The sequence below is a fragment of the Dama dama genome, chromosome 20 (genome assembly GCF_033118175.1).
Source record: "Dama dama isolate Ldn47 chromosome 20, ASM3311817v1, whole genome shotgun sequence".
NCBI lineage: Eukaryota > Metazoa > Chordata > Mammalia > Artiodactyla > Cervidae > Dama > Dama dama.
This window is the reverse complement of record NC_083700.1, coordinates 89092449-89112959: the sequence shown is the minus strand read 5'-3', so window position 1 is coordinate 89112959 and position 20511 is coordinate 89092449. Positions and strand designations below refer to the sequence as shown.

The following is a 20511-nucleotide window of genomic DNA, read 5'->3' as shown; positions in this document are numbered from 1 at the left end:
CAAGAGTTCCCTGGCGGTGATTGGTTAAAGGACCTGCCACTCATAAAACGAACCTTGGCGGTCGGCCCCTTTCGTTCCCAGCAGGCCTTGCGCGCGGGAAGATGGCGGCGTCCAGGTGGAGGTCTTGAGAGCAGATTGGCATGGCGTTGGCGTCGGGGTCCGCGAGGCGGGCACTGGCTCGCCCTTGGCGGCTCGGCCTTGAGGGCCGCGGGGTCCCGAGACGCGGGGCGTACGAGTGGGGCGTGCGATCCACGAGAAAGCCGGAGCCTCCTCCCCTGGATAGGGTGTATGAGATTCCTGGACTGGAGCCCATCACCTTCGCGGGGAAGATGCACTTTATGCCCGGGATGGCACGACCAATCTTCCCGCCCTGGGACCCCGGCTGGACGCACCCGAAGTTCCGCCGCTTGCCCCCGCTGCAGGAGCACCCGCTATACAAGGATGAGGTCTGCTACATCTTCCACCAGCGTTGCCGCCTCCTCGAGGGTGAGGCCCCAGGACGGCCGGGAGGGGACCTTGTTCCTCTATCCAGCACTAACCCCGACCTTCTGTGGGGTTAGGCAAGACTTTGAAACTGTGGGTCTTGGTTTCTTCGTCTGCGAAATGGGCCCGGTATTGAGTCTTATTTCTGAGAATTGTCAGGATTAAGTGGGATGTAAAGACTAGCATGTGTGAGGGAGTTTTAGTTTTTGTGGCCAAGTGAAGAGACATGGTTTCTAGACCTAGCCCTGCCTCTCACTGTGTGTGATTTGGGGTAAGTGACTGAAGCTTCTTGAGCCTCTGTCTCCTGTGAATTGAGTGGTTTTGACAGTGACCCAACTCTTGCACCTTGGAGATGTAACTGTTTAAGAATTAGATGGAGGGGGATTATAGTGCATAGAGATGGCAGAAACAGTGCTTAACCTGCAGGTCTATTGCGTCTTTTCACAGGATTGGTAACTGTGACAGAGGGGAGTGATTTGGCAGTGATTTGCTCATAGGTGCACTGTGGGTATCTAGTAAAGCCAGGGCTACACCTCTGGTTTCCCAGATCAGTGTGACCTTTGTCAGAAGTCAGAGCTGAGATGTTTTGAGGGAAAAGATCTGGACCTAAAAACCATCTAGTCCCTCCTCACCCTTTCACTCTCACTAAGGACAGGTCAGAATGACTTTAGTCAAAACCATCTGTATGTTTGGGGCAGTACTAGAAATTATGTTCCAGAGTCCCGTGGAGGGCGGTCTCTAGTGAGTTCTCCTACCCATTGTTTCCAACTCATTCTTCCTTAGTCCCTAAATCAGGCTGGGGTTAGGACAGGTCCTGAAAATACAGAATGGTCCAGGTAAGTGGGAGCAGAATTTTCTAATGAGTAATTAGGGAAGAAAGAGACCAGGCAGATTTGGGGACTCAGCCAGAGAAAAAGTCCTAGGTTTGAGGAGAAGTCAACTGGCCAGCCTCTTAAACTGCTCAAACCCATGCCTGAAAGCTGGTTTTTTCAGCCTTTAAACACTTCCAGTGTCCTCAAGGTGCTGTGAAGGACCTCAGAAGACTTGGCACCCTTGCGTGACCTCGGTAACATTACTATGTGGATGAATTGCATTAGATGTATTTTAGAAGTTAAAGTTAACTTGTTTGACTAGGCTGAAAACATCCCACGCTTTCACCGTTTGCAGAGAGGTTCTATAAAGTCTATAATAAAATTCTATAAGATACAGGGCTAGAGAAGCAGATTGGGGTAATGGAGAGATCCTGGGCTTTAATGTAAACGCTCTCCTCCCAGCCCCATCGCTTACAAGTTTTGAGACTTGAAACAAAGTCCTTCATCTCTCTTGAGTTCCATCCTCCATTTCATGAAAGCCCATCCAACTTGTCGATAAAGCTCCTGGTACAGAGTAGATGGTAATGTTCAGTAAATGGCAGCTCTGTTACATATTATTCATATACTAGTCAACCATAAATTCTTAATATTTTATCCATTTTCAAATTCTAGGAACAGTTGCAGTGTTGGGACTAAAACTTGGGTTACCGGACCCCCAGTCCAGTGTTCTTTCTGCTGTACCACACAATCAAGAAGTTAAATTTCTAAATATTTGTGTTTCTGATATATTATGAACCTTACAGTGAAAAGCTTCAATGCCTTTCGTTTGTCATCACAAGAGAAATTGAGGGTGTTTTCCTTCAAAGTGTTCTGGGTTTGCTTTAATCCCATAGTTTTTCAAATGAAGATGTGTTCCTGAGTCAGGTGATGTTTTTCCAACTGGAATGAGTAGCAGTCACCAGCGCTCTGCCAGCTGACAAACATAGTTGTCAAAGAGAAAGCAGTATTAACTCTGAGAGTTAGAGGACTGGTATGTGGACTTCGTGCAGAATTTAGGCCCCTATGTCTGCGCCTCTTCCTCCTTTAGGGAAGTGAGTTTTGGGGAAAGTGAAGCAAGGGAGTTTTGCCTGGCACTGCAGCCCCATCCCCCTGAGAGTAGGATGGTTAAATTAGTTTTTAAAGACTAAGCACTCTGGATCAAGTCTTTGTTCTTCCTCTTTTTCCTGAGAAGCGTTTTGAGCATCTTATAGAAATTTTATAGTACAGCCAGATTAAATTAAAAATAGGTGAGGGGATGAGCATAGAAACAGTGAGGTGAGTACAAAAAATCCTTTCCGTGAGGTTGTACTTATATAGGGGAGCACCAGAATTGGCTCTCAGCTTGCTGGCAGTCAACAGATGGTACAGAGATGGGGTCCACTGACCAAGCCCATTGCCTTTTTCTATAAATCATACATACCTGTTTACTTGTTACCTATGGTTGCTTTTGTGCTAGAGTGGCAGAGCTGAGTAGTTGTGACAGAGACTGTATGGCCCAGAAGCTGAAGATATTTACTCTCTGGCCCTTTAAGAAAGAATTTGGCCCCTGATATAGAGAAACATTTTGAGTTAACGTAGTTCACCGTGTCCAAAAGACAAAATAGTACTCTACCAGGAAAAAGCCAACCCTTCTTGTACAGAGGCCAAAAAGAAGTTCAGAAGGCCTCGGAGGACCCAGTATAATAAATTGAAAAACATCTTCAGAAGGATTCTTTTAACAAATATAGCAGTACAGTTCATATGGCTTCTTCATACAAAATTCTGCTTATAAAATGGCTCATTATATAATCTCAGAGGTAGATGCGAAAAATTATCTGGTGCTCCCAAACTCAGCGCTCCTCAAGTTATTCATGATCCAGAAGATATTTCCTTTATTTCTGAAAGCTTCTTTTCCTTGATAAAGCAGCATGTGCTTAATGCTGGGCCTGTATCTATTGAATGAAGTATATTTGGCAGACATGAGCTTTTCCAATCAGGGCTAGGGTGTGGGTTAATAGAAGGGATCTAGGTTTTGAAAGATTGGCATCTATTGATCTCGGCCTGTATGCTAGGGTCTGAATCCTCTATACCTACAGACAGGCTACAAACGACCCTTGCCTGCGAGGTTCAGTCTCATGATCTCAGCCATTTTAATAGCTGTTTGAATTCTTCCTGTGGCGAGTACTGTACGTCAATCAACTGTTAACTGTTTTTAAGCAGATGGTCATTCCTGGAGCTGAGTTGAAATCTGGTTCTCCTTGCTTCTGCTCTTTATTTTTAGTTCTGTCCCCTCAGATGTCAGAACAAATCCCATCTCTGTCTCAAGGCTGCTCTTTCCCCAAAATGCTACCAGGAAGGCATAAGCATCTTTTCCTGAATTATCTTTTTTTAGTGTTTGTTTTTTGTGATTGATGACCCTAAAGGTGTAAAGCAGGCCCTCTGGCTTACCAAGACCAAGTTAATAGAAGGCCTTCCTGAAAAAGTGCTTAGCCTTGCTGACAATCCGAGGAACCACATAGAGAACCAAGATGAACGCGTTCTGAGTGCGATCTCTCATGCTCGTCTCTGGCATTCTACTGAAGACATCCCCAAGAGAGAGACCTACTGGTAAGTTTCCCCCAAGTCAGTAAGATTTCCTACTGATGGATCTTGGAGTCAGCTTTACACTTCCAAATGTCTCTTCTTTTCTCCAAGCCCAGTCATTGTGGACAGCCTGATCCAGCTGTGTAAATCCCAGATTCTCAAGCATCCTTCTCTGGCCAGGCGGATCTGTGCTCAAAACAACATGTTATCCACTACTTGGAAACGAGGTTAGTCTTGTACACCAGAAAGGCCCTATCCTTTCCTTGTCTTTCTACTCTCAGCCCCACCACCAGCTTATGTTCCCATTCCTGCTGCCATACCTATTCTCACTCCCATCCTTCATGGTCTAGTTCTGTGGCTCGGACACATCCTCAGTGTCGTTAGTTTTTGCCCAGCCTTTTTCTCTTATAATCATTTCTTTACAAGACTTAATTCACACCATATCAGTTGAGTGCCTCCAAGTGCCTAATTGTTGACCATAAGTTATAAAACACAGTCTGCACTCTCAAAGCTTATATTCTACTGCAAGAGCCTTCTTACTCTCATGCTTTTTTCCCAAATCCACTTTCTGCAGAGCTGCTAGAGTGATCTTTCTAAAGTGCAGATTCTTTCTGTCCCTTCCCTGGTTCAAATCTTTTATTGTCTCTTAATAGCTTAACAGTTTATGGTGGTATCCAAGGTCTCCTGCGCTTTGACCACCAGCTGGTCTTTCTAGTCTTATCTCTTGCTCTGCCGTTCCCACCTCCATTCCCATGTTTATACTTGGCCACTTGCAGCTTTTTGGCATCAAGCTTTGTGTTTGCACGTGCTATACATTCTGCAGGGAATGTTCTTTTCTGTTTTCCTCATTTGACTAATTTCTGCTTGCCTGTACGACTTAGCTCAAGCCCACGTCTCATGCAAATCCACAGATCAGCTTTCTGCTCCTTTTGTCCATATGCCTACTTTTGCCATAGCACACATTATACTATATTATGTTTTGTGATTATCTAGTATCTTTTCTATCTGCCCCACCAAACTGTGAACTTCTGATGATAGAGACTGTGTCTTATTTGTCCACAGTAACAGTGCCACACAACAGGTGCTGACTAAAGGGACGGGTGAATCAATACCAAATCCCAGATGTTTTAGGTAGGGATGTTCCAAGAACACAAGTGTTGTCCTTGGTGAAATCCTGGAGCAGGGAAACCAGCTGTGGAACAGTGGGTTTTTAGGACATCGACTTGGTCAGGCTTCACCAGTTTGCCCCTGTGAGTATGGACTTCCTGGCAAAGAGTCAGCTTTGCAGAGGTAATGGCACCACTAAGGAAATTAGTGAACCTCATTAATAGAGGAGTGCTTGTTGGCCCATTATCAAGTATTACCTCTAATTAAACTGCCCCATTTGGAGCTGTCACTGGAGAAGGGATGTGGAGGGAATTGAATTGGAAACCACAGTAGAGTATTCTGTGGGGAGAATCTAAAACCCAAGGTTACGAGAGGTCCAGGCACATTTATCTTCCTTGCAGATTATATGCGAACAAACAGGAAGTACTTGAGAAAACTGTTCTTGAAGTGTGGGTATGAGGTGTTTTAACAGGTGGGTCAGAGTTTATCCATCCACAGATTTAGTATCCCTTTTTGCATAGCCAGTAAGGGAGGGCCCATGTTAATTAAATGACAGTGGTATTGGTCAGACCAGTTTTTAGACATACAGCATCATCAGCCTTGGTCCATTCCCATCACATTGTGATTGTAGTATTTGATTTATATTTCTGAAAACTCAAGGACCTTCAGAGAAAAATTTGCCCCTGTGGAGAGTCCGTAGGAGGCCGTTGTCCAGGAGACTTTCTAGATGGCATTCATCTTCCTGTGGGCACCTCTGTGAGAGGCATCTGTTCGCGTTCACAGCGGCAGGCTTGCTGCTTAGTCAGATGTGCGTTCGCTTGCTCATACACCTGTGTCTCCTTGTGGCAAGCATGCTCATCTGACTTAAGTGAGGCTTCCTGACTGGCTTGTTTTTTTTAACTGAGTTACTGAGGTCAGTTGAACCCTTTTCCTGGGTTTAGCAGCCTTTCTGCTTAGCCTGTGGTCTCAGGACTTCTCTCTCCCTCCCTCCTTCCTACTGTATCGTGCTCCAGTTATCTGCACTGACTTCCCCTAAGCTCTGCCGTGCAGCAGCAGGCTTCTGTACCATGGAACATGTTACTCCTCCTTCACTAGAAGTTTCCTCCCCTTTCTTTGCCTGGCAAACTCTGACCCAGCAGTTTTCAACCAAGGGTGGTTTAATCCTCTAGGGGAGATTTGGCTTTGTCTGGAGACATTTTTGTTTGTCCTGACTTGAAGCAGAGCCGGGGCTGGTAGTGAAAGCTCTGTTGGCATCTAGTGAGCAGAGGCCAGGGGTGCTGCCAGATACCTACAGTGGATAGGACAGCCTCCCTCACCAAAGAACTACCTAAAATGTGAACAGCACCAAAGTTGAGAAGCTATGCTCTTATCCATCTTTCAGAAGCAAGTTTGAAGGCATTGCTTCTTTCAGGCAGCTTCCCAGACCTCCCAGAGGAGGTCGATTTCCCCACCTCTGCTGTCTCCCAGTGTTGGAGCACTTACTCCTTCGTCAGCCCTTGAGAGGAACTCTCTGCTCAAGAGAGTTAAACTGGTCCCCAGCATAGAGCAGGTGCTTGGGAAGATCCAAACCCACAGCCTCTGAGCCCACAGAGATCACCAGGCCTCACGGTTCATTGGAAAGAACACAGGGAGAAGAGTGCATTGGTGAGTCCCTCTCTCAAGAAACCCCGGAGTAACACCTTAACCAAAGTTTTCTGGTTTTTTCTTTTCTATTTTTTAGGATAAAAGCTTTATTTTTAGCTAATCTTTTTTTAAAATTTATTTTATAGTGAAGTATAGTTAACTTTAAAAATATTGTTTTTCCGGTGTACAACAAAGTGGTTTAGTTATATGTATACATATTTTCTTTTCAGACTTTTTCCCCATATATGTTATTACAGTGGGTCCTTGTTGACTATTTTATATGTATAGCAGTGTGTATATGTTAATCCCAACTGCCTGACTATCTCTCCCCACCCCCCGCCACCCTTCCCCTGTGGTAACCCTTCGTTTGTTTCTAATTCTGAGTCTGTTTCCATTTTGTAAATAAGTTAATTTGTTTAGATTCCACATATAAGTGATATCGTATGATACTTGTCTTTCTCTGTCTGACTTCAGTTAGTATAATAGTCTCTAGGTCTATTCGTGTTGCTTTTTTTATGGGAAGTAATATTCCATTGTAGGGCTTCCTTGGTGGCTCCGTGGTAAAGAATCCGGGTCGATGGACATTTAGGTTGTCTCCTTATCTTGGCTTTTGTATATAGTGCTGCAGTGAACCTCAGGGTACATGTGTCTTTTCTTTTTTTTTTTCCATTTATTTTTGTTAGTTGGAGGCTAATTACTTTACAGTATTGTAGTGGTTTTTGCCATACATTGACATGAATCAGCCATGGATTTACATGTATTGCCCATCCCGATCTCCCCTGCATGAGTCTTTTCGAAGTATGGCTTTCTTTGGATATCTGCCCAGGAGTGGAATTATGGTAGCTCTATTTTTAATTTTTTAAGGAACCTGCATACCATTCTTCATAGCGGCTGTACCAATTTACATTTCCATCAACAACGTAGGCGGGTTCCCTTTTCTCCACACACTCTCCAGCATTTATTGTTTTTAGGCTTTTTGATCATGGCCATTCTGACTGGTGTGAGGTGATACCTCATAGTAGTTTTGATTTCCATTTCTCTAATAATTAGTGATGGTTTGGTCACTGAGTTGTGTCTGACTCTTTTGGGACCCCATGGACTGTATTCTGCCAGGCTCCTCTGTCCATGGGATTTTCCAGGCAAGAATATTGGAGTGGGTTGCCATTTTCTTCTCCAAGGGATCTTCCTGACCCAGGAATCGAACCCAGGTCTCCTGCATTGCAGGCAGATTCTTTACCTACTGAGTTCTCTGATATTAAGTATCTTTTCATGTGCTTTTTGGCCATCTGTATGTCTTCTTCAGAGAAATGTCTATTTAGATCTAATGCCCATTTTTTGATTGGGTTTTTTTTTGATATTGAGGTGCATGAGCTGTTTGTTTATTTTGGAGATTAATCCCTTGTCAGTTGCATTGTTTGCAACTGTTTTCTCCCATTTTGTGGGTTGTCTTTTGTTTTATTTATGGTTTCCTTTGCTGTGCGAAAGCTTTTAAGTTTGAATAGGTTCTAGTTTGTTTGTTTGTTTTCGTTAGGAAGTGGAAATGTTAGGAAAATGTATCATTGCAATTTATGACAAAGAGTGTTCTATTGGGTTGGCCAAGAGGTTTGTTCAGATTTTTCTGTAATAAACCTGAACAAACCTTTTGACCAACCTAATACCTATATTTTCCTCTGAATTTTATAGTATCTGGTCTTCCCTTCAGGCTTGTGCAGTATTCCTGGTGGGAAGGACTGGTGCTTGCCCATTGATGGGTGGAGCTGGGTCTTGTCCCTCTGGTGGGCAGGGCTGTGTCAAGGGGTGTGTTGAGAGGTGGCTGTGGGCTCAGGAAGACTGAGCCGCCGGTCTGCTGATGAGTGGGACTGTGTTCCCGCTCTGTGGTGGTTTGACTGGAGGGTCCCATATGGGCTGTTGGGTGGGGCCAGGACTTGGCATCAAAGTGGCAGCCTCCAGGACAGCTCACACCAAATTAGTACTCCCCAGTACCTCTCCACCGTGGGTTTCTGTGGCCCCAGTGTGACCACAGCCGCCCCTGCCCCCCAACCCCCTCCCCCCCAGGAGACCCTCTAAGGTCAGCAGTAGGATCCTGTGAGCTCGGTGCTTTTCCCCCTGGGTCCTGGTGCTCTTAGAAGACCCACATCCACCTTCCAGGAGTGGCGTTTCTTCCTATTCCAGCCCTGTTGAGATTCTGCGGTCAAGCCCTGCTGGCCTTGAAACCAAGTGCCCTGGGACTTCCTCCTCCTGATGCCAGACCGCCAGGTGGAGGAACCTTTTGTAGGGCTCAGAACTTGAGAACCTCTGTGATACAATTATTTTCCAGTTTGTGGCTCACTCACTTGGATGGTATGGGATTTGATTATGTCACAAATGTAACACTCCTACCATCTTGTCTTTGTCTTTGTAAGTAGAATATCTTCTTTGGTAGCTTCCAATTCTTTTTGATGATAGTTGTTCCACAGTTAGTTGTTCCCATGTTTTTGTGAGAGGAGGTGAGCTCAGGTCCTTCCTCCACCATCTTGTCTTCGCCTCCCCTTCTAGTCTATAGAATGAAGATCACTAGATTGAACTCCAGTCCTGTTAGGTGCTTTTTCTGTCACTTCAGCCTGGCCACTCAGTCTTTTGGATCTGATGTTAATTGTCTACTCAGGCGTAGCAGAGGCAGAGAATGGCATCCAGACATGAAGTGAAGAAGGCTCACCTGCTTATATGATAAGCACAAGGATGAATTTCCAAAGTTGTATTTTCTGTGATAAGGCAGATCAGATAGTGAAGCTGTAAAAGACTTGAGGAGCATAGCAGGATGAAAGCTTTTGACTTTCCCTAGCTAAGGCTTTAGACCAGATTAGACTAACTGCCTTTCTCCCTGTTTAGAGTCTACTTTGATTCAGGTCCATGGTTCCAGTGGAGCCCAGCTGAATGCCAAGGATCCTCTGCCTCCCATTGCCTCCCAAGAGGAAGTGGAAGCTACTACGAATCATGTTCTCGAGACTTTCTATCCCATATCTCCCACTATCAGCCTTCAGGAATGCCATATTTATGATGTGAATGACAACACGGGTAAGTATCAAAGCCTTTGACTTTTAGGCAGCATGCAGATGAGGGACAGGCTTTTTCCAAAGAGAAAGGAAACATTGAGTACTTACTAAGTATTAGGATCTCATGTGCATTTTCTCCTCAGAGCCATGTAGCAGCCCTGTGAGATAGGTGTTGTTAACCCTAAGGAAACTAAGACTCTGGGTAGTTGTGATAGACTCAGAGGCTGACTTTACTTTTGACCCCTAAGAAGTCATTCTGTTGCATCAGTTTTAATGGGTAGCTTGAGGGGCTTTTGACCAGGCATCAAATGTTTCCTTTATTTATAATTCTCTTGAAAGATACCCCCTCTCTGTGCACCCTATAAACTCTGGCCAACCTTCTTCTAGGATGGAGGAAGCCCACAGTTCTTGAATGGGGCTATTCACCCCACCTCCATCGAACAAAGCACCACCACTTCCCCAGTGAGACACGACAGAAACTAAGGAGTTGGCCTGAGGAGGCCTGCAGTTCCTGCCATTCACCCAGTCATTATGAGCTGCCATGTCTTCCTCCTTAACCTCTCTTCCTTTCCACAGCTATGCCTCAGTCAGCCCCCACTGTCTCTCACCTAGCCCTTTACCCCAATCTCTTTATGGGCTAGCATGACTAGGGCCATTTCCTCTCTCGTCCCTCTAGTTCACAGTTCCAGAGTAGTCTTTCTAGAATGTAGATTTAATCCCATCGCTCTTCATGCCCATCTCCCCACTGCCTGTTGGATAAAGTTTGAACTCCTTAGCTTATCACACAAGGGCCTTCACATCGCCCTCTGCCCCTCTCTCCAGCCCCATCTTTGCCTCCTCGCCCACAGGCTCCCTTTATTCCCACTGTCCTTTTCTCACCACCGTGCTCTGGCACTTTCTTTTCCCTCTGCCTGCACTCTGACCGTTCGCCCCTCTCTCTCTTCAGCTAAATAACTACTCATCTGTCATAATTCACCTTCGGACTCACTTCTTCCCAGAAATGCTCTACAACCTCGCAGTCTGGTCAGGGCCCTTTGATCTGTCCTCACCCAGCCCCCTGGCTCCCCTCGTGTCCTGACATGTCCCTCTGTGTGGATGTGATCAGTTTTCCTGTCTGTCTCCCCTCTAGACTTGGTGAGCTCCTCAAAGGCAGTCGTAAGCGCTGTGTGGGCTCTGTCCCTGGTGCCTGTCTTAGAGCTTGGCACAGAGTGAGTGCTGAGTGATGCGTATTCACACATGCGGAGGAATCAAGGCAGACAGGAAAGTCGGGTCTCTCTTAAGTGATGCCCTCCCCTGGGATTTTCAGAGCCCACACTTTCCCAGCCTCTTTGTTCCTCCATTTCATCCACTTTTGCCAATCCTGGTCCTTCCCTGTAGCAGCCTCCAGCCTCCGAGGGTTTGCCTGTGGGCATGCAAGGGAAGAAACGGTGACCTGGCAGGGTTGTGGCTGAGATGAACGAGTGCTGAACTTGGATTCTCAGCACTGTGTTGTGGGGTATGAGACCCTGTTTCTTACTAATAATGAAGTATTTTGCAAGAGATTTGCTTTTTAAAAAGATAATTACTATAGGTTTTAGGTTATCTTTCTAATATCACTGTCATCTGTATACCTGATTGAATGAGAAACGGGTGGGGTTAGAGCTAGCCAGCAAGAATCACGTGGAACAGGTAAGCAAACATTTTCTATAAAGAACCAAATGGTATTTTAGGTTTTGTAGGCCACATATAGTCTCTGTCACAGCTATTTAATAGATATATGTAAACAAGTGGGTGTGGTTGTGCTCCGGTAAAAATTTTATTTTCAAAAACAAGCCAGATTAGGGACTTCCCTGGCAGTCCAGTGGTTAGAACCTCACCTTCCGAGGCAGGTTCTCTCCCTGGTCAGAGAGCTAAGATCCCATATGCCTTCCAGCCAAAAATCCAAAACCCAGAACAGAAGCAATATTGTAACAAATTCAATGAAGACTTTAAAAACAGTCCACCACCACCACAACAAAATCTTTAAAAAAAAAAAAAAAAAACCAAAATATGTAGTGTCTGGCACTAAGCTAAGGTGGGGTGACTTTCCTGAGGCTTTGGGCGGGCCAACTAACCTGTTCCTCCACATGACGACGTGTCTTGCAGGATTCCGAGAGGGCTATCCTTACCCGTATCCCCACACCTTGTATCTGCTGGAGTCAGCCAACTTGCGAGCACGCCGCTTTCAGCCAGATCAGTTGCGGGCCAAGATGATCCTGTTTGCCTTCGGCAGTGCGCTGGCTCAGGCCCGGCTCCTGTATGGGGTATGTGTGTGGGGAAGACCACCGAGCTGTCTTACGTTGTGTCGGTTTCCTGCCTTACCCTGCTCAAAGGAAAGGAAGTATGGAGGGAATTCTTTTGCTTGACTGAAGAGGTTCAGGGAGAGGCACTTCCACTCACCCTACCATCTGCTGGGGGCCTACAGTGTGTGTGTCTTTACATAAGATGCCTCATCACAATAGCCCACAAGGTTTCATTGTGATCCGCATTTTTCAGATTACACTTCTGAATCCCAGGAAAGCTAATAAGCAGCTTGTCCAGCATTACACACAGTACATGGTGGAGAAAGGATTGGGACAAGATGGTCTCAACTCCTGAGGCTTCAGTTATATGTCCTCCAGCACTCTGCCTCTAAACTGCACTAACAGAGCCTGAGCACAGGGCTTTATCAGGAAGGCAGGAGGTGGCCCAGGCCTGCCTGCCCTCTCGGGACAGGTTCTGAAGACCCAACATACCACTTGGATGGTCGCCCCTTGATTCTGAGAGGAGGTCTCAGGGACCTAGATGTTATAGAATGCAAGCTGAGTGGTTGTCACACAATGCTGGCCCAAGAATGGAGGAAAGCCTGGCTGGGGAGCAAAGGCCTCCAGGCAGGAGATAGCAATATCGAAGTCCCCAAACAGGCCTGGGACACCAGACCCCTGGTTTTGTGTGTGTGTTGGAAGGGGGAGGGGAAGAATGTTTTTGAGAGCTGCTGTCAGGCTCCCAGGTCTTGATTAGAACCTAAGGCCCTCCTGGAGGAGCAGTGAATTTCAGAATGTTCTTTTTCTCATCCTCCTTGGTCTAGGAACTAGGTGGGGTTGGTACAGTGTGGTTAGCTTGATGAGATAGGGAGTAGAATGGACCTTGTCTGTACTGAGCATCTGCTACATGCCAAACGTTTAACTAGGGCTCCTTATAGCGGTGGTTCTCAAAATATGATCCTGAATTGTTAGCAGCATGAACACCATCAAGGGACTTGTTGGAAATGTGAATTCTCAGATCACCTGACATCCTGCATCAGAAGGTCTGGGGGTGGAGCCTGGAGGTCAGCTTTAACAAGCCCTCCAGGTGATGCTGGTACAAACTTGAAAACCACAACACTAAAATTTGAGAACTACCACATTATTTAATCGTTATAGCAGCCCCCTTGTGGCAGATACTAGTAGCTTCATTTACAGATGAAGAAACAGGTTCAGAAAGGCTCAGTAACTTCCCCAGGGTAACTCAGCTAAGAGATTAGCAGCTGTTGTATCTTTCTGTGACATTTTTGTGTCTTTCCAGTCCTTGGGAGGTTATCTTAATTTCTGTCCTCTGACATATTTTTTGAAGGCTCTGGAAGGTTTGGGTAACTTGCCTAGGATCCTACAGCTAAAGAGTAGGGAGGCAGGCATTAGAACCTTGATCTCTCCAGCCTCAGGGGACGTGCTGCCTCCTGACGGTGGGGCAGAAGAGGGAGGCAGAGAGAGTCACATGCCAGGCCCCAGGCCTGCAGGCTCATTGTAGCTCCTGTGCCAGCAACGCTGTCACTAATTGCCACCCAGTTGGGTAGGAGAGGAGGCCTCCCCCAGCCCCTCCAGGTACAAATTATTCCTGGGGATGTGAAGTTGAGCAATTATGGGAAGAGCCTCTGTGTAAAAGGTAAAATTGCTGAGAAATTTATGTACTACCTGCAGTTTTATTGATCTGTAGAGGGAGATAAGAGTCAATACAGAATTCTCAGCTAACACTTAGAGGTACTTTTCTTTTTATTTATTTCTCATGCAGCTAAGAACAGGTATTTCTAAGGCCAGCAGTCCCAGTGTGGCCCTCACTGAGGTCTGCCATTAGCTATTCCTAATGTCAGATTCAGCCCTAGAGCGGTAAATGTAGTAGGCAGCATCTTTGAATCAAGGACGCTTTGCTTCACGGGGCCTGCCTATTGAATCCTTTGTCCATTGGGTAGTAGTCATCAGACTGGATTCCTGCAGACTCAGTAGGGTGAACATATGACTTGTCATCGAAACTGGAATACTGCTGAGAGTGACAGAGGTGCTACCATCAGATACAATGGGACACTAGGTGTAAACTAGAACAGTAAGATTTTAAGAGATTTAACAGCCTGGGTCTTGTCCTGGATAACCTTGAGCGAGTTATACCGCCTCTCTGAATCTGTTTCCTCATCTGTTAAATGTGTATGCCATGTTGTACCATGCTAAGTTGCTTTAGTTGTGTCTGACTCTTTGTGACCCCAAGGACTGTAGCCTGCCAGGCTTCTCTGTCCATGGAATTTTCCAGGCAAGAATACTAGAGTGGGTTGCCATGCCCTCCTCCAGGGGATCTTCCCGACCCAGGGATCGAACACATGTCTCCTGTGGCTCTTGCAGAGCAGCGGATTCTTTACTGCTGAGCCACCGGGGAAGAGACCTAAATGGGTATATACCACTGGATTTATAAGATTAGAGGTGACTGTGTGAGACTGCTGTGATGCCCGGGACATGAGAGGCCTTTAGTAAATGATTGCTAGTATGTTACTGTTATCAGTGGCACTGATGGAAAGGGATAATTAGCAAATGTGTCGACCGGCGAAAGCCTGGGGCTGACACAGCTGGAGTGGACACTCAGGAATCTGACACACTCAGAGTTGCATTTTGAGAGCCCAAAGCCCAGGTGAGATGCCTGCCTGCAGGCTTAGGACGTTCCGAGAAGCCCGGCCCTGAGGGGTAAAGTGAGGCAGAGAGAAGGTGTGTCTGACTGAGCACCAGCCACTGTGGGTGCTGATGTCACATGTTGTTGTGACCTCAGACAAGTCACTGCCGCAGCTGGTCTGTCTCCTCAACCATCAGATGGAGTGAGAGCTGAATGAGATCATGTCTGTCATATGCACTGACCCTCCAGGTCAGCATTTGATAAGCGTCATCATTGTCACCGTCAGGTTACACCATGAGTTGGGTTTCCCGTTGTTAACCTCCCAGCTCATCTTCCCTTACTGTGCAGCTTGCCTGGCAGTCGCCTCTCAGTGGCAGGAATTAGTACTTTAGTGTGCTCAAGTTGAAGAGCAGGTATGCTGGGGCCACGATTGATCTGAGCCCAGGGAGAGCCAGGCTGGGTATGTGTGAGAAGGCCTAGCCCTGGACAGTGCCCTTAGCTCCACCTTCTATTTTCATCTTTCCTTGTAGGAAAACCACTCAGTGGGGTAGGGGGTTATTTAAAAGGCCAGAACTAGAAATTGCCTGGTTTGTGCTGTTCTTATGCCTCGCCATTTCTGATTGCATTTCCTTGTCCTCTTTTCCTCTCAGAACGACCCTAAGGTTTTGGAGCAGCCAGTAGTTGTGCAGAGCGTGGGCACCGATGGGCGTGTCTTCCAGTTCCTGGTGCTGCAACTGAACACCACAGATCTGGCTTCCGAGGAGGGCGTCAAGAATCTAGTCTGGGTGGACTCCGATCAGCTCCTCTATCAGCACTTCTGGTGTCTCCCGGTGATCAAAAAGAAGGTGGTTGTGGTAAGTCGAGCCATCTCTGGCTTGGTGATTGGACCGGGGCCGTGGCTCATCCTCCCCAGAGAGAGCCTGGCTTGGGGTTGAAGGAGTGCTTGTGAGTGGAGCACTGGCTTCAGGAACCTCATGTTCAGGACCTCAGTCTGCCTGGAGGGCTGCTTCAGCCCAGTCCATCATCTAAAACAGCACCTTCCACCCTGGGCCCTGCCCAGCTCTTTGTGCTCCCCTCTGCACCCCCACCACGCTCCACTCCTCTCAGTTCTGTCTCCAGTTGCCTGAGCAGCTCAGGATCCTAGTAAGTTGTGCTCTTTTTATAAAGGAGGCTCCTTCCTTCTTGTACCCCACTCCCTCTTCCTCCACTCGCTCTCCTCCATTTCTCTTGCATCTGGTTGTCCTTATTTGTCATTCCAGGTTTAGCCTAAAGCCCAACATCCCAGTCCTAGCCCTGCTCGAGTTCCTCGGGTAGGTCGCCATAGCCTGGGTGCCCCCATCACGGCGCAGTCACACTGCTGTCCTGCGGGTGTCTGTTCATGTGTTCTCCTCCTCCGTTAAACTGAGCCCTGAGCTTCTGGAAGGCCGAGTTTGTGAATGACGTGTTCATTCATTTCACTCCACAGGCAGGGAATTCCTCTGTGGACTGTCCGTCACTGCTGCACCTCCAGTGCCCAGCTGACTGAGACCAGGCCTGTGTTCTGTACTCTGGGCAGTGACCATGTCTTAACAGATTCATAATATAATATCAGGCTGTGATAAAGCCTGTAAAGAGACAGGACAGGATTTAGGGGTGAGAGAGAACAGCGTGGGTGTACTGCTGGGTCTGTGGCTCACTAGCTGTGTGTCATGCAGGGCCTGAGTAGATTTGCTTAATGGGGTTGATGAGTCTTTGAACATCATCTGTATGTTAGTTGAATAATGAGTTCTATCAATGTTGACATACCCTTGAAATGCCTGCTGGTGTGAGCCCTTCTCTCTGGCCCCAGACCCTGTCCTTTGTCCCTCGCCTGTGTAGCCACATCAGCCACCTCTGTACATCTCTGCTCTTAGCTGTCCTCTGTCTCCTCTTCATGGCTTCAGGTGCTTTTCTCTGAACCTCTTCCTTCCATGAGCATGACTTAGTGCCAGGCCTGTCCTGGTGTGGTCACGTGGCTCCTCCTTACCCATCTCTTCCTCTAGCCACCCCACCTCCACCAGCACGGCCCTGGGCTCCAGCCTCACCCTTTCTTTTTCTTCCTAGCCCTTTCTGGTTGCCCTGTAGTACTCATTCATACATGTTCTCTTCTATGTATGGAAGTCAGTGAGTTATTTTACTCTCCCGCTTTCTTAGCATCTTTTTCCTACTTCATGATGAGGCCTGTCACCCTTCATTACCACTATTTGCACCCCTGGCTGGAAGCTCCTTGAGGGTGGGAGCCAGATTCAAGTAACTATTGGGTTTCCAGCGCTGGGCACAGCTCTCATACACAGAAGGCTCCTGATAAGTGTGTGTGGGATGAGTGAGGAATTCTCATCTCTGGGAGTTAAAAGGAGCAAATGAAACACTTTTTCGTGGTGGTTGAGTTGAGAGGGACTAGGGATCAGGGCAGGGTTAGCAGGTAAGTTGGCCGAGAGGCGCAGAGACGCCTTCTGTCCTCCTCTCGACCCCAGCCCCCGCCTGGCATCACTTGGCACCAGCTCCCCAGCACTCCTTCTTGATTGCAAGAGAAAGAAACAGTTACTATCCAGGCACTTAGGATTTACATAAAACCGACCTTTGTTTTAATTGCTGCCATTAAACCTAGTAGCAAGATCCTAATGGGCTGTTTTCTTTCCAGGAACCTGTTGGGCCGACTGGTTTCCAGCCAGAGACATTCAGGAAGTTTTTAGCTCTGTATTTGCACGGTGCTGTGTGAGCCAAGGACTGTTCTGAGGCCGGAGCCGCCTGCGCCCCGCTCTTCCTGAGGGTCCTGGAGCCTGGATGGTGCCTGAAGCCACAGCACTCCTCGGGCCGGTGGTCTCGCCGACAATAAAAGAGCCCTTCCGGCGCTCCGGAGCCTGGATTTGTTGTCAGGGTGCTTTCAGGTGGGGCACCCACAGCTACGCACAGGCCCTGCCCTTGAGTCTGCCTCTGTTGCAAGGGCCAGTCCTGGAGCTTCACCTGCCCCAGCTTTGTCTGTGACCCATCTTGTGACTTTACATAAGAATCTTCCTCTCTCTGAGTTTCAATTTCATCATCTGAAAACTTGTGGCTAATGTGACCTACATTGTTTTACAGACTATAGATTATGTGTATGTAATGTTTGCTTCCTATTAGGTGCTCTGGAATGGTCACTAGGTTCTGTGGGAATTTTTTAAATTGTGGACACATTCCACAGTGACTGCAGGAAATCTGAATAGAATATTCAGTGTAGATTTCCCGCTAGTATCTTGGTTAATGGACTGAGTACATCCCTGGTTCAGCTGACCTCTGTTCAGATAACGTCAAGCCCTGCTCTGGTCCAGGCAGCTCATACACAGCATCTTGTTCAGTCCTCACACAGCCTTTGCAAGGTAAGTGTCGTTTCCACATACAAGAAAAGTGTTGAGAGTGCCTGCTGTGTGCTGGGCTCTCTTCTGGGCACCGTAGTTGAGGAGGTGCAGGTAGTGTAAAGAATCACTGAAGGTCACACAGCTGAAATTTTAGGTCCGCTCCCTTAGGAAACTCTGAGGTGGAGGTTTCCTGGGGAAAGCTTGGGAGAGCCTTGGGGATCGGCCCCGTGGGGAGAGAGTAGCGGCATCAAGTGGAGGAGGGACTGGGCTCAATGGGTTTGTACCTGAGGCCTCGGCTGACTCTGAGCTCCATGGGCACCCCCATGCTGCCGAGGTGCTGAGCCTTTCCATGAACACCGGTGGTGAGTCACCAGTCAGCAGGTACACTGCTGCTGACACAGGAGGGACCTCGTGAAGTGGCTTTGTTGGGGCTGAGTGTGACTCCTGAGTGGCTTTGCTGAGAGCAGGCGGCCAGGACACTTCTGCTATAGGAGGAAGTCCAGGAGCCCATGTCAGCTCCATACATGACAGTGTTGTTTCCAGCCCTGTGTGTGTCTCACTCCCAGGTTGTGCTCCTTACACTTTACAAGGTACCTTTTAGGCTCGGCTGGGTGGGGATGGGGGCAGCAGGAGGGTTTACCAGGAGAAGGACAGATTGGGCTGGTGGTGTATGCACATGAAGGGATTACCTGAGAAGGCAGCACATGTGCCGAAACAGCAGAGAGTGGTTGGAGATGGGGACAGTGGGGGTGGGGGTGAGGCGGGAGGGGCCAGTTCTCAAGGGCCTGGAATGCTGGCACTTCAGGTTTCCCTAGGTACAAGTTGTCACCCATCCAAGGCAGCCCCGGTTCTTCTCTGGGGGTGACCACAGCTTGGAGTCATTTAATGTGGCACCTTAGTATGTATAGTATATGTATAATAGGGATGCATATAGGTATATTAGCTAGTGTCATCCTATCTATAGACCGTTCTACACCTTCCTTTCTTCACCTAATACCTTGGGATCGCAGATCTGGCCACATCAGCACACATGAGCTACCTAGTTCTTCCGAGCAGTGGCATTAATATCTATCGATGGACATTCAAGGTATTTCTAGTTGTTAGCCATTACAAATAATGCTGCAGTGAGCATCCTTGTTCACGTATCTTAGAGTACTTCTGCTAGCGCAGCCATTGGATAAATTCCGAAGCAGAATTGCTGAGTCAAAGGGATTTTTTTTTTCCGTAAGAACATTCTATGGGCAAATGGAGGACAGGTTGGCAGGGTGACTGTGCAGAGTCCAGCTGGAGGCCATTTCGGTCATTGGGTGAGTGATGGTGGTGGTCTGAAGCCAGGCTGAGGGGGCAGAACCACCACCAGCCCACCCCCCAGTGGCTGGTAGAATGGGAAGCGAGAGGGCCAAGCCTGCCTGGGTCTTGAGCGTGTGGGACAAAGGCTGCGAGCAAGTGGGCTGTCAGCAGGTGACCTTGTAGCTTGAGGACAGCCCTGGAAAGGGGCCAGGGTTGCAGGGAGGCCTGGGCACTCATCCCAGCCTCTGGGGTGAGGACAGCCCCAGTGGCAACCTTGGTCTGTCACCTCGGACCTTGGAGCTAAGCTGCCTAGCCTAGTGCCCACTGCTGTCTCCCTTCAGGCCCCTCAAAGCCAGTCTGTGAGGTGAGGCGGGCAGGACTGGCATTTCTATCCTCCCCATGCAGGTGAGGCTCAGACACCACGTGGTGCAGTGTGAAGAGCTGGAAAGTTCGTATGTGATGACATCTGCCCCCTCCACAAAGATGTGTCCGCTTCCCCAAATGCCCACCTGCCTCAGCCTCCCCACCTCTTACCTTCCCTTCCTTGTTCAACACTGGGGTGGAGGAATACAGGGTGATCTTCAGGCCCTGTTCGGCCTCAGGCCTGAGAACAGACGACTCAGTCAGAGCCAGTCTGGGAGAAGGAAGCAGGAGGAAGGTGGATGGGGGTATCCCATTATTGGTATAAAAATCACATTATAGGGACTTGGACTTTAAAGCAACAGATGTTTGGAACCAAAATTTTGTCGATGGCATTGTGAGCACATGTGAATGTACTCATTTTGTTGTGTATTTAAGTGTATTGCGGATGAAAACTCGGTTCACTTCCAGCAGGCTTCAGTAGACTGGGGAACGCCATTTCCAAGAGTCTCCTATATTCCAGCTTCCTCTCAGATCCTGAGTTTCCTCATCTGCAAAGTGGTAATAAAGCACCTGCCTCCCTTTCAGGCTTTGCCTCCTTGGGGATTAACAGGCCACATTTGACCAGGATACATCAAGTAGAGGGGTCTGGAGGTTTTCAGAAGTCCCGTGAAAAGGTGAGATTACTTCAAGCAGCCCTTTAGGCTGCCTCGTCCTCTCCAAGGCTGGCTCAGGCTGGACCTAGGGCGGGTCCTCACCGGAGGCTCTGTGACTCGCTGGGCTGTCCTTAGCAGTAGGCCCAAGGCTTTGAAAGAGCAGGTCAAGGTCACCTCAGGCTTTAGATAGCATCTCCCTGCTTCCTCTTTTGCAGCAGGACAAAGTCCCTTAAAGTGTGTATGTGACCTGAGTGTGTTGTACTGTCTTCCCTGTGACAAATCCACAAAT

General features: G+C 47.8%; 1 protein-coding gene across 2 annotated transcripts; it reads left to right on the top strand.

Moving 5' to 3' along the window:
- The first annotated feature begins 83 nt into the window (after positions 1–83).
- Positions 84–20151, top strand: MRPL37 (mitochondrial ribosomal protein L37). Of its 2 annotated transcripts, XR_009689215.1 has the most exons (8): positions 84–486; positions 3737–3920; positions 4008–4123; positions 9495–9680; positions 11783–11940; positions 15214–15417; positions 17223–17937; positions 19612–20151. XR_009689215.1 is itself a non-coding variant. In XM_061121813.1 (7 exons), the coding sequence occupies exons 1-7, from the start codon at positions 141–143 to the stop codon at positions 17298–17300; spliced, it is 1272 nt and encodes a 423-aa protein (XP_060977796.1). In that variant the 5' UTR covers positions 84–140; the 3' UTR covers positions 17301–20151. The 2 variants fall into 2 exon arrangements, 1 of the variants encoding a protein (XP_060977796.1); XM_061121813.1 differs by having other exon boundaries at positions 17223–20151.
- The last annotated feature ends 360 nt before the right edge of the window (positions 20152–20511 follow it).